The sequence below is a fragment of the Peromyscus maniculatus genome, chromosome 12 (assembly GCF_049852395.1).
Source record: "Peromyscus maniculatus bairdii isolate BWxNUB_F1_BW_parent chromosome 12, HU_Pman_BW_mat_3.1, whole genome shotgun sequence".
In the NCBI taxonomy this organism is placed as follows: Eukaryota; Metazoa; Chordata; class Mammalia; order Rodentia; family Cricetidae; genus Peromyscus; species Peromyscus maniculatus.
Genome location: NC_134863.1, coordinates 8,429,129 through 8,442,501, shown reverse-complemented (window position 1 = coordinate 8,442,501; position 13,373 = coordinate 8,429,129). Strand labels below are relative to the sequence as shown.

The window sequence follows — 13,373 nt, the reverse complement described above, 5'->3', positions numbered from 1 at the left end:
TGGAGGCCGGAGTCATTTTGTTCAGTCTTGATCTGTTATATCTAATTACAGCCCAAACCTGGTATCATTGAAATAGGCTTGAAAGTTGGTTTTCACACATGTATCTACCATAAATGAATAGGGAATATAGCACTGAAAAATCTAAATGGAGTTGTTGAGTTTTTACACCAGAAACACAGTGGGAAGACTTGAGCAGTGGAGAGCAGATCTCGATCTTGTTTGCAGGCTCTGCACATCCACCAATCCCCTGCTTGCGTGTCAGACACTATGCTGGTTGCATAGAGGATAGATCACGATTTCCCACTCACTCCAAAGGAGCTCCTGGGAATGGGGTGGTGGAGAGGGGCAGGCTAATGAGTAAATTCAGCTCTCTAGGAATATTCTCCGAGCTAGATATACTCTTGCTGAGATTTCTAACAACTAAAGTATTTACACAACCTGCTGCCAGCAGGACGACTCAGTGAGTAAAGGCTCTTGCTGCCAAGGCTGAATTCAAGCCCCAGACCCACACGGTGGAAGGAGAGAACTGATTCCAACTCCCAAAGTTTTCTTCTAACCTGCCCACATGCACTCATGGATGCATGCACACATGCACTAAAAACATGTACCATCAGTCAGTGAACCTGAACTTGGTGCATCAGTGAGGTGATTGCTGTCATGTGTCATACTAGTTGAGGAGGATCAAATACCACCTTTAATTAAAGCAAAAGATAGCTATTCATGTAGGTTTTTTTTTTTAAATTTATTTATTTATTATGTGCCAGATCTCATTACAGATGGTTGTGAGCCACCATGTGATTGCTGGGAATTGAACTCAGGACTTCTGGAAGAGCAGCCAGTGCTCTTAACTGCTGAGCCATCTCTCCAGCCCCTCATGTAGTTTTGAGAAGTTTTATTTGTAGGAACATTACAGACTTCCATATTTGTGAAGATTACTGATAAAGATATTTTCTTACTTGAATTATGTCTAGGATTCATGTTATAAAACCAGAAGTTCCAGTTCTTCTTTACCAATACCAGTTTCCTTCAGTCTTCACGCCATAGTGTTCTCAATCACTTTATCCGATTGATGGTGTTCCATCTTTTGCTACCTTCCCCCCCCACCCCCCAGCTAAAAACTCATCCAGTTATCTTTTTGGTGCTCTAAAAGTCTTACCAAATAACGGAATCTCTTAACACAGTTTAGGACAGGCTGTTTAGTCAAGGTTTACTACTTTATAAACATTTGGAAACATGGCCTCCTGAGCCCTGTACGCTGTGGGTGGTGGGTGTTCATGTGACCAATGAGAACACACCGTAACTATATCTCAGTGGTAACTGGCCATGATGTACAGTGCACCAGCTTTTCTCCCCTTCCCTGATCCCAGGCTGTCAGCAAGAATTCGTAAGCATCTATTTAGCTCTACATGTGTCGACAAATACAATCTAATGGGAAATTTAACACATGACAGTAATTTATCATCTCAATTTTATGTTATTTGGAAATATATTTACCTCATCTTAAAGCCAACTTTGAGAGTTTTTCCCCACATCAATGTTACAGTTCTGAAAAGATTGGAGAGCCAACTGCCAAGTGCTTTTCTTTCTGTTTCAGATGAGCAAGTTGTTATGGGTAACAAGCTCCTGGTGTACATCAGGTGAGAGGTTTCTGATGTGTCTGTGTCCCCTGGCTCCCTGTGTTTGAAGTGGTAACAGTATCCTGTCTGTGTAGTGTTTTTCATTCTTTCAAAGCTATTTAATGTAGAGCAGGTTCCATGTCTGGCAATATCCAAAGTCATTTTGTGTTATTCCTGATAGGTCTAGAGGACCAGGCACACAGGCTATGGTGCCCAGCATCATCCCCTTAGCAAAGAATTCTCTGTTGCCAGTTGAGAGTATTGTATATACCTGATGTATAGTATATTCTCCTTTTACTACCAGAAAGTCTGGGTGATGTGTGTTACCCCTGTTTTACATGGAAAGGCAAGAGATTTGTTTAAGTCACAGAGACATTAGTGGCAGAGGTAAAACTGTACTGTTTACGTCTTTACTCATAGAACAGCGTTCATCCTAGTAGAGTATGAGGCTCAGTCCTGGTAGAACTGGCCATGGAGCCGCTTGGCAGGGAGGTGGAGAAGTGGCTGATCCCCTCAGAGCATCATTTTAGTTCCCGTAGCATTGGAGTAGACGTTGAGACCAATTTCACACTTCTTACCTTGATTCACCAGTAAGAACATAGCAACAGTTACCTAGCACTCTAGTATCATATTTTAAACCCTAGAATATCTGGTACCAAGTTGTTCCTATTATTAAAAATTGATGACGGATTCCTAGAGGTGTAAAGTTTGTTCCTACCCCACCCCAGAAGAATTAATTAATTGAGATGTTCATAAATAATTCATATCATTAGTTACTTTTTTAAAAGCAACTCTGATTCAGAGGTGAAGCTACAGGGTAAGTTCTTTCTCAGATGCAGACTTTCCCTAAAAGGCGAGCATCTCTCCAGTGCTCATCACCATGGCTCATCACCAAGTTTTACCCACTATCGTGAAACCTCTGGTTTAAAAGTCTTGGAGAGTATCAGGCCTCTAACAGGCAAACTATAGTTGAATGGTAACACTAGGTTCTTTCTAGATGCCAAGTCTGAGGTGTTTGATGTAGTGTAGCTGAAGTTTTCCTGTGTCCTGCCCAGTCCTGTGGTCGGGAGGAATCTCTCCTTCCCGCATCCTGCAGCCGCTTGATCCCAAGTAAACACACAGAGGCTTGTATCAATTAAGAACTGGATGGCCTATGGCTCCCACCTCCTGAGTGCGCAGGAATGGAGGCCTCTGCTCAGGCACAGGATACAAGGGGCTGCCCCCATCACCAATGTTTTCTGAACTATCATCTTTATTGAACTAACACTGAAACCATAAAAATGATGTATATTTATGGGCTATAATGTGACATTTAAGTCAAGTGTTAATACAGTTCTCTCTGGAAGCTTTCTGGTGAAAATATTCAGAAGTCTTTGTTAAAATGTGAGCCTGCACCCTGAGACGTGACCCCACCGTCTGAGTCATGCAGACCTCCCTCCAGCTCTCCCTGGAATGGAGAGTTCAGAGGCAGTGCCAGGACGTGACACCTCTCAGTTTGTGGTGCTTGGCTCCACCATGCTCCTCTGCAGGTCCCCTATGCCAGGCTGACTCAAATAAGGTCCAACTTCTCACACTCTTAAAAGATTGTAGCAAGTCAGAACTTGCCGTTGCTCTGGGGCTTGGTCCTCAAGGACCAGTGATGAGGACAGCCAAAGAGGAAGCTGTCTGTCTGTCTGTAGAGCTTCCTCTGGCCTCCCCGCCCCATCCTGCTTGTGGTAGCTCTTCCTCTTCTTCTCCCTCCTCCCCCTCTCTGCCCCCTCCCGCTTCACTCTCTTTCATTCTTCATGCAAGGCATCTCTAGGATTTGAGGGAAACCGCTCCTTCCCTTTAAGGCCCATCGTGTTCAGCTCTCCATATTGTATTGTTTCTGTCTAATGTTCTCTTTCCACCTTGAGGCCCCATCACGCACGGCCTTGAGGAACTCTAGTTACAGTAAACCTCCCCTTGACGGCAGCTTCTGTGTCCGCTTCCCTTCTGCACCAGTCACTCCGGCCTTCTTACCGTCTTTTTTGACACTCCCTTCCTGGAGTGTGCACCGCGTTGTCCTTAGCAGCGACCTGGTTTTGAACCTGACCCGACAAAAGCTGAGTCAGCGTCACTACGGAACTTAGGGTTGAAACGATTGCTCACGTGAAGTTATCCCTTTTCAAGGCTTCAGATCTCTCCTTGTTTTCTAGCTGTTGCCTGGCAGGTCGTGCCTACCCCCTCGGTGACATCCCCGAAGACCTTGTTCCCTTGGTTAAAAACCAGGTGAGTATAATTTTCACAGCGTTTTAGCTGCCGACCCCCTTAAGATGGCTGTCTCAGTTACGGTTTCTCTTGTGATTAGCACATCAACAAAAGCAGCTAAGAGAGGAGAGGGTTTATTTGGCTTACACAGCACACTCCATCACTGAGGAGTCAGCACAGGAACTCACACAGGGCGGGAACCTGGCGGCGCGAGCTGATGGAGGCAGGGGCCATGGAGGGTGCTGCTCACTGGCTTACTCCTCATGGCTTGCTCAGCCTGCTTTCTCTTAGAACCCAGGACCACCAGCCCAGGGGGACCACACAATGGACCGAACCCTCCCATGTCAATAAATAATTAAGAAAATGTCCTAAAGGCTTGCCGACACTTGAAGCATTTTTCTCAGTTGGCTGTAGCTTGTGTCGGGTTGACATAGAGCTAGCCAGTGTGATGACTGAAGGCAAGCTGCTGCTGGACGTTACACATCGCTCAGCAACTCCACTCTGAGGACAAGAATCTACAGTGTCACCAACTTTAACGCTTTGGTTAAGAGAGGATTTAAAAGAGACACCGTGTGACATGGTGGCAGTTTAAAGGGACGGTTCAGCCTGCCCTTGTTTTCTCCCCATGGGAATCCTCGCTCCAGTGAGATGTAAGGTGATAGAAAAGACTTGACAGTTGCTTTTAACTTGCAGGTGTTTGAGTTTCTGATTCGTCTGCATTCCGTAGAAGCATCCTCCGAGGAAGAAGTCTATCCTTATGTTCGGACTTTGCTACATTTTGACACAAGAGAATTTCTGAATGTATTGGCACTGGTAAGGGGCCCTGTGATTCTTAAGGGATCTTCGAATGACCCAGAGATCATTTGTGTGCATACATGTGTGTGAATTAGGAAAAGAACCCCACCTAGTACTGCTCTAGCCGGGGAGTCAGGAGTCAGGAGTGGAAACGCTTCAGACTGTTGGGCCCTCAACTCTGCCTACAGCTCCCTCCTTCTCTTGCTGTTGTCTCTCATCAGAGACAAAAACGAACATTTTTGTGGTTTTCTATTTGTAAAGTGCTATAAATAAAAAGCAGAGCACTTTTTTCATAATTTATTTATTTGTATTTTATGTGCATTGGTATTTTGCCTGCACACATGTCTGTGTGAGGGTGTCAGATCCCTTGGAACTGGAGTTCGAGACAGTTGTAATCGGCCATATGGGTGCTGGGAATTGAACCCCGGTCCTGTGGAAGAGCAGTCAGAGCTCTTAACTGCTGAGCCATCTCTCCAGCCCAACATTTTTGTTTTTTAAAAAGCTTTTGGCTAGGTGGTGCGACCTCTGATTCCACACAGTGTGATGCTGGTGTCCACGGTGTGGGTGAGGCTCTGAGGGAGATGTGATGAGCGCGGTAGACTTAACTGCAGTTGAGTGGACTGTGGAGAGCCCCTACTGGAAAAGTGTCTTCCTAAGTGTTTAATTAGAGGTGATTCAGATAAGCTGGGTTTTCTGTTTAACATAATCATCTAGGGGGATAATAATATAAAATGTACTGACTCTTCCCAGTTAAATAGTATTTTATTGTTCTTTTTTGTTTTGTTTAGCTTTCGGTAAGATGGAAAGTGCTTATATTATGATGTTAGTGAAGTTATCAGGTTCACAAATATGTAAAACACTTACAGACACAGTATTTGGAGAAAATGTGCATCCTAGTGTCAACAGTAACTGTCAGATGATGCCTGTCTCTCTGTGTGCACACATCACTTTATAAGTTACAGCAGTATAACTGATTGAATTACTAAGAAGCTAATGAAAGGATCATTGCTTCATAGTTTGGGTTGGTTAAATTTGATCATTTAACTCCACAAACAGTAGTTTTAACTTTAATTGCATATGGAGGAAGGGAAGAGAACTAACAGGAAGTCAGGGATGATCAGGCCAGGAGACATTCGCCATCCATTTCCATGACATTTGAAGGCACTGATAGCTGCTCTCATTTTAATTTTGCCTTTAAACATGTATTGAGAGTGATTCTATTTATTTATGTATTTGTATTTATTTGTTTATTTTCCGTTATTTTATTTGGGGGACGTCTGTGAGGAGATAGAGCAGGGCTCAGCAAACAGTTGTCTGAGGACTAAGTCCAGCCCCATTTAACCCCAAACCTGTATAAGTTAAGAACGTGTTACTAGGTTGTAAAAAGAAGGAAAGACTATGTGACGGAGACCACCTGTAGCCTACAATGCACGGCATGTTTACCAGCCGGCCTTTTACATAGACTGTTTGTTGACCTTGCCACCATTATCATCCAGAACCTCATATTAATCTTTCATTTTTTTATGTCCAAATTGCCAGACAACTTTGAACTTGAGTTTTAGATCCACATTTCTTTGTGGAGAGCTACTCCAGCAGTTGTGTGCCGTTTTGGCAGCTGCTGCTACCAGAGGATGTCACTATGTGTATCATAGCATTTACACTCTTTGTCACCATCTTGTTAGATTCATAGAAACAAACTGAGTGTGTGTTTCAAAGCACTGAATGGATACTGCAGAGAGGAAAATGCCTATGGAAATTCTCTTTCGTTTCTTACTGTTTATAGACCACCTGTTAATTCTCCATGCCTTTTGATATAAATCAGTTCAGTAGTTGAATAATATTTTTATAGCAAATGGTACCCTTTGTATCTTCAGTGACATCTCACTTTAGCAGCCTGGGGTGAGGGTGGGAGAGAGAGAGAGAGAGAGAGAGAGAGAGAGAGAGAGAGAGAGAGAGAGAGAGAGAGAGAGAGAGAGAGAGATTGGTGTGTGTGTGTGTGTGTGTGTGTGTGTGTGTGTATTCATGTTCTAATGTCAGAAGATAGAACTAAGATATTTTCTTACCCATTCTCTTGTCTTCAGGCAGGGACATATTTGTGTATAGAAATATCTTCTGGTTGAACTTTCCAGATTAATGAGCATTCCTGTGTTGTCATATTTTATTTTTCTGTGTAAACAATTAGCTTGATAATTCAATGGCTGTTTTTGTTTTGTTTGTTTTCTTTCTCTCTTTTTTAATAGTGGAGGAAAAAGTTTATTTTGGATAAAAGGGAGACATAGTCAGAGGCAGGGACATCTGGGAGAGTCCATAGTAGACATGACCCTGAACCAGGTGAGGGGGGGGGAGAAGTAGTGGGGGACCAGGTGCAGCAGCCAGGAGGCCCGAGAGAGGGCAGATGAAAGCTGTTTTGTTTGCGAAGTGCCTGGCATGTGCCACGCAGAAATAGGAAGGGGAAGGGTATGCCAATCAGAGGAACGAGAAGTTGGAGAAAATTCACGGTCCACTTCAAGACTAGAAGTTCTCTGGCTTGAATAGAGCTGACAGTCTTGAAAGCTCATGCTATGCCAATCTTTTTAAGACTCCACGGGGACAACATGAAGTCAATTTTCTTGGTCAAGAATATAGCAGCCATCATTTCTATGTTAGTTAACGTTCCTCAGAACCAGAGGTGCTAAGTGCAAACAGCAGGAGATGCTCCAGGGTTTTTTCTCACTCCTGCTCAGTGTGCCTGGGTGTGACTCAGTTCTGTCCCTGTGTGTGTAGTCCTGCATGGACTTAGTGCTTGTGTGACATGCTGCTGTTACATGCTGCCACCCAGAACCCAGGGTGTTTGATGCATATTACATTCAGAACACATTAGGCAATAATATAAAATTTCTAAGTGCTGTGCTTGGCACTGTTTGGAGGATATGGAAACTCATCCTGGTAATTAGGCTTAAAAATTTTGGCCTTTTGGAAGCTTTATCATCATTATTTTTCTTTATTTTTACACTTTATTTTTCTTTATTTTTGTTATTAGAATACGTTTTAAAATTAATTTTTAGGTTCTAATACTAAGTTTTGGTTTCCTCATGGCATCTTCATACATGCATCATTATACTTTGTTTTGATCTGTTGTTCCTCTCTCCCGTGGTCCTCCTCTCAGCTGGTTCTCTTCTCTTATCCAGTAAGTCCCCTTACTTGTGTCCTGTCACCTTTCTGTGTCCTACTTCCTGATGGTCTCTTCGACCTCCCCATGACCCTGTTTCTAGTTCCATGTCCCACAAACATGTATTTATAAACACACACACACACGCACACACACACACACACACACACACACACACACACGCAGATGCGCACACACACACACACACACACACGCAGATGCACACACACTGTAAAACTAGGTTCTGCATGTGGAAGAAAGCATGAATTATTTATCTTTGTGAGTCTGGCTTATTTCCTTCACGTAATGATTTCCAATTACTTTCATTTTCCTGCAGATTTCATAATTTCATTTTTCTTTATGACTGTATAAAATTGTGTGTATGGTTCACATTTTCTCTATCTATTCATCTGTTGATGGGCATCAGAGCTGGTTCCATTTCCTGACTATTGTGAATTGCACAGCTGTAGACCATGATTATTTTTTAAAATGCTTACCCCTGAAAACCCTCTTTCTTAATTGTAGAAATCATGAAAATTATTTTTTATGACAGTAAATGGCATTTCAGTTATTTCCAAGTACTAGTCTGAATGGTGACTAAGCCTGTGGCGTCACACCCGTCTGTCCTAAGGCTTTGGTTCCAGGTTGCCCAGCCCTTCATGGGTCTCTGTGACTTCCACAGGCCTGCAGAGAGATGGTCAGAGGGAGGCAAGAAGGCAGTTTGAGTCAACACAGTTCAGTAGCTGGTGTTGGTTCAAACTTCAAGAATCTGACCCCAAGTGGTTTATTTTAGGCATATTTAAGTACAACATAATTTGGTGATAAGTATTTTGAATCCCTGGTATTAGGTTTCTCCGCGGATGCAGTAAGCCAAATCAAGCTGAATTAATAAGACCTGGTTTAATCTGAGCAAAGCACTCCCAGGTGATCTAGGAGCCGGAGGGAAATCACGGGGCAGGTCTATGGACCGGAGCTTAAATACCCTGTCAGCACTGCCTTACGGAGCTCCGGGGGAGGAGCTGCTGTTTGGTGGTCTTTCTGAGGGGCAGGGTTAGGGGGGGGAGGGGCTGAAGCGGAGCTTCCAACAGAACCGTGATAATTAACTCAAGCCCATGTGTACCACAAATGATACGTAAATCTCCTCGAGGAGCAAAGTAAGGTAAATGAGGTGGGACATGGCTACGTTGAAATTCTTTGTAAAGTGCGTGGGCCCCTTCTGTAAAGGCAAGTTCTGTACACTGAGTACAGAGATGGGGAGGAATTTAGTAATTTGTTTCCTTCTAAAGTTAGCAAATAACGATTACTTAAAAATTTCCTACCAAAATAGGTTCTAATGGATTGACAGAGAAAAACAAGTTTATGATAATGGTCTGGGGGAGGGTCTGGTGTGGTCTCCAGCCACAGAGATAGCGCAAAGGTCACCAGGCTAGAACTCATGCCTGCTTCCAGCTTTCTGGGCAGATAACAGGTCTTGCATTCCTTCTGCTAAAGGACAGCCCTGTGTGTTGAAGATTCCAGGTTCTCTAGTGTTTTATCCTTCAGCATAAAGACCTCCATGCTCCATCCACAGTCCCTTGCTGTTTGGTCTTCTGTAACATGGTCTGTCTTTGTCCTCGAACACTTTTTGGTTGTATAATAACACTAATATATATATATATCATATTCATCTTAAGGTTTTAGAATGTCATGAAATATTAAATGCTATAGCTTTCTACTTAATTTCATAAACATATATTCTCATTAAATATAAGAAATAACCGGGGCTGGAGTGGGCTCAGTGGTCAAGAGCACTTGCTGCTTTTGCAGAGGACTTGGGTTCAATTCCCAGCACCCACACAGCACCTCACAGCCATCTGTAATTCCGTTTGCAGGAGATCTGATGTCCTTGTCTGGCCTCCATTGGCATTAGGTAGGCATGTGGTAGATGACTATGCATGTAGGCAAAACACTCATACACGTGAAATAAAAAATGAATCTTAAAAAAGGGGGGGGGCAGCACTTTATGTCAGGTGACCACAACCACCTGGAGCTCCAGGACTATCCAGCATCTGGCCTCTGTAAGCACTTGTTCTCTTGTGGACACTCCCCGCCCCCCTCCGTGTGTGTGTGTGTGTGTGTGTGTGTGTGTGTGTGTGTGTGTGTGTGTGTGTAATTATGCATATATAATATATATAATTATATAATTATGTAATTAAAATAGTAAAAGCAAATCTTTAAAAATAAATCTTTTTTTTTTTGTTTGTTTGTTTATTTCAAGACAGGATTTCTTGAATAGCCCTGGCTTGTCCTGGACCAGGCTGGCCTTGAACTCAGATTTGCCTGCCTCTATCTCATGAGTGTTGGGATTAAAAACATGTGCCACCACTGCCTAGCAAGAATAATTCTTAAAATAACAGCAACAAAAAGAACCTGATGAGTAATGGTTATTTTATTTGGGAATTTGTGTGGGTTTTAGACTATGTCATTTCTGTGGAAATATAGCATAAGAAGCATCACCCAGGAATGGCCATTCTTGTTATCTGAAATATTTGGAGTCATGTACCAAACTCCGGTTACCTTTGACCTGGGTGGGTAACATTGCGAAAGCATATTTTCTCTACAAAATGTATCTGAAGTGAAGAAATTACTGGATAATATTCCTTAAAAATCAGAATACAAAGGTCTTCCTCATTTTGTTTCTCAAATACTTTAATGATCATCTAGGCATCATTTTATAAAAGGAAATAAATTCAGTTGTTTCTTGCTAAAGAGGGGATATTTAGTAATTTGTCTCCTTCTAAAATTAGCAAATAACACTGACTTTAAATTTTGTCTTTCTCTCTTTTAGACCTTTGAAGATTTTAAAAATGACAAGCAAGCTGTGGAATACCAACAACGCATTGTGGATATTTTACTGAAAGCAAGTATTCAAAGATTGCATGTCTTTCTATTGATTGATACTATATTAAGCTAATTGAAATTTTTATAGCAGGATTTGAAATAGTCTGTCTAGTGGAGCCATTTTTTTACAGTGCTCGTATTATATTATGGTGTTTAGTCCTCAAGAGGTGAATGAAATATTTTTTTTTAATTAGGAGATTTTCTATTCATTTTACATGCCAACCACAGATTCCCCTCTCCTCCCTCCTCCCACCCCCCAGCCTTCCCCCACTCCCAACCCATTCCCCATTCCCACCTCCTCCAAGGCAAGGTCTCCCATGGGGAGTCAGCAGAGCCTGCCTGGTACATTCAGTTGAGGCAGGTCCAAGCCCCTCCTCCCTGCACCAAGGCTGCACAGTGTCTCACCATAGGCACTGGGTTCCAAAAAGCTGGCTCATGCACTAGGGACAGGTCCCGCTCCTACTGCCTGGGGGCCCCCTATACAGTTCAAGCTAAACAACTGTCTTGCTTATCCAGAGGGCCTAGTCCAGTACCATGGGGGCTCCACAGCTATTGGTCCACAGTTCATGTGTTTCCACTAGTTTGGCTGGTTGTCTCTGTACTTTTTCCAATCATGGTCTCTGAATGAAATATTAATGATTAATTGAAAAAGCTTCCTGTGTTGTAGTGTTAGACTGGATGCTGGGGTACAGAGTGAGAGTCTTGAGAAATATTTATTTTGGTAATTACTTTATTAGTATGATTTTGTGTAATAATAGAGACAGCTTTACAAAATAATTAATGCCAAGAGTCCCTGTCTCTTTCCAGCCTTAGTTGGTTACTATGGTAGTACCATGCTCTGCCATGGCATTAAGATGATGGGTGACACTTAAAATGATTTGAGGATTATCTCAACCCAGCCTCAGCGGCGGCAAAGGCCTATTTTAGGATTTGTGCTGATGCTGTGCGAGTATGCGGAGACAGGCGGGTGCCTGGCGCAGCTCCTCAGAGGGTTTCCGTTAAAAGCTTAGAGTTATCACTCTTCATCTGCCCATAAAATAGAGGTTCCTTCCTTGTAGATTGCTTTGATCGAGAGGCCAGAATTAAAATGTCCTCTAGTTATATGTGGCACAAACACACTACAGCTGTAATATTCTTTGTAGTATGCAAGGCATGCACACAGTATATGCATCATCTCAATGTAGCTATTTATTAGCCTTGTAAGATCAGTAATAATGACTATGAGAATAGAATTTTTGAATTCTCAAATAAAGCCAGCTAAGTGAATCCAGGTGGTTAATGTGAAGAATTTTTATCTACATTCCTGGAGAGTCTACCTATTTGTAGACCTGCCTTTCGTCTAGCTCGTATTCCTCTGTAGATCTCTGTTAGATCAGTTGCAATTAAACTGTACCTGTGAGATAACCCAAAGTGACATAACCTATTATGGAAATATATTATTCTTTCTTAAGCTGGACACGGGCCATCTGATCCAGTGGAGTGGCTTCAGAACCTTCAGGGACTGAGCTTGCTTTGTTGCTATTACACTTAGCACACGGTTTCTGTCTGGTTCAGTGTGGCTGTTCGGGGCCAGCTGTTCCCCTGCAGCCAGCAAGCTGGTGTCAGAAAGACTCAGAAGGAAATGTGTCCTTAAGGAAATGCCTTCAGGGTTGCGTACTTTAACTCTGCTTATTGTACGTTATCTAGAACTTTGACAGCTACTAAGAGAGACCCAAGCTTTCTGGGTTGCCATATGCTCAGCTAAAAATTAGAACTTGTGTTTATCAGTTAGGAGGGAAGAACAGATACTAGAGAGTATGTTAGTGCAGTGTTACCGTCAGACAGACCCGAGGACCTTATAAAGAAAAGCGATTTATTTAGCTTACGGCGTTGGAAGCTGAAAACGTAAAATTGGGTAGCCTTGCCTGTTTGGCTTCTGGTGAAGGTCTCCTTGGCTGTGTTACAACATGGCATCAGCGGGTGTGAGAGTCAAGAAGCCAGAGAGATACCCTAGGAATAAGGTGTACTCTTTTGAGGGAAGCTCAGCATCAGCCTCGTCCCAGAGCAATGTCTGCCATGACCTGGTTTCTGCCCACCAGACCCTGCCTATCAAAAACTCCACTGTTTTCACAAGTGGGACCAAGCTTCCAGCTCGTACACCTTGGGGAACAAGCTGTATCTAAACTATGGCCCAGTATATAGCACTTTTCACTATATCCATCGAAGTGGTTTCACATGACATCTAAGGGCCTCTATATTTTAGAGTCCCTGGCTATCACTGATTCCGTTCCCTCTCATCCCCTCCACCTCCACACGCATGCTGTTCACCAAGCTTCTGTGTCATCGTCATGACTTACGTCCTTTGCGTGGGTTTTCTTTCAGCCACTCATGCCCCTTCCCTCCCTTTCTGTCCTGACCGCCTTCTGTGTCCTCCCACACACGGCTAGGCTGGGCAGAGCTTTAAATCCTCAGGATACTGTGTGTTGCACTTGCGCAGTGTATTGCAATTGTTTACAGATTGTCCTGTCTCATCTTGAGCCTTCTGAAGATGGAAACCAAGGACTATTATTAGTGGTATTTACTGTATTAATTGTATTGAGTATGTTATACTGTACTTACTATATCCACCGAGGCCTGTGGTTGTAGCATGTCCAGAGCATGTACTCTCCAGTATCTAAAATCTAGTAGCTGTTTAAGAAACATTTATACATTGGTCATGTTGGAAT

The 13,373-nt window shown here is 43.0% G+C and overlaps 1 protein-coding gene across 8 annotated transcripts in view; it reads left to right on the top strand.

Annotated features, from left to right (window-relative positions):
* The window catches only part of Vps8 (VPS8 subunit of CORVET complex), a 252,801-nt gene that overhangs the window by 114,849 nt on the left and 124,579 nt on the right, over window positions 1–13,373 (top strand). For all 8 annotated transcript variants that reach the window (XM_076548542.1, XM_076548544.1, XM_076548543.1 and 5 more), the window contains 4 exons: window positions 1,595–1,637; window positions 3,794–3,866; window positions 4,539–4,658; window positions 10,616–10,687. In XM_076548542.1, the coding sequence (XP_076404657.1) occupies window positions 1,595–1,637; window positions 3,794–3,866; window positions 4,539–4,658; window positions 10,616–10,687 (308 nt within the window). The remainder of the gene's footprint in view (window positions 1–1,594; window positions 1,638–3,793; window positions 3,867–4,538; window positions 4,659–10,615; window positions 10,688–13,373) is intronic.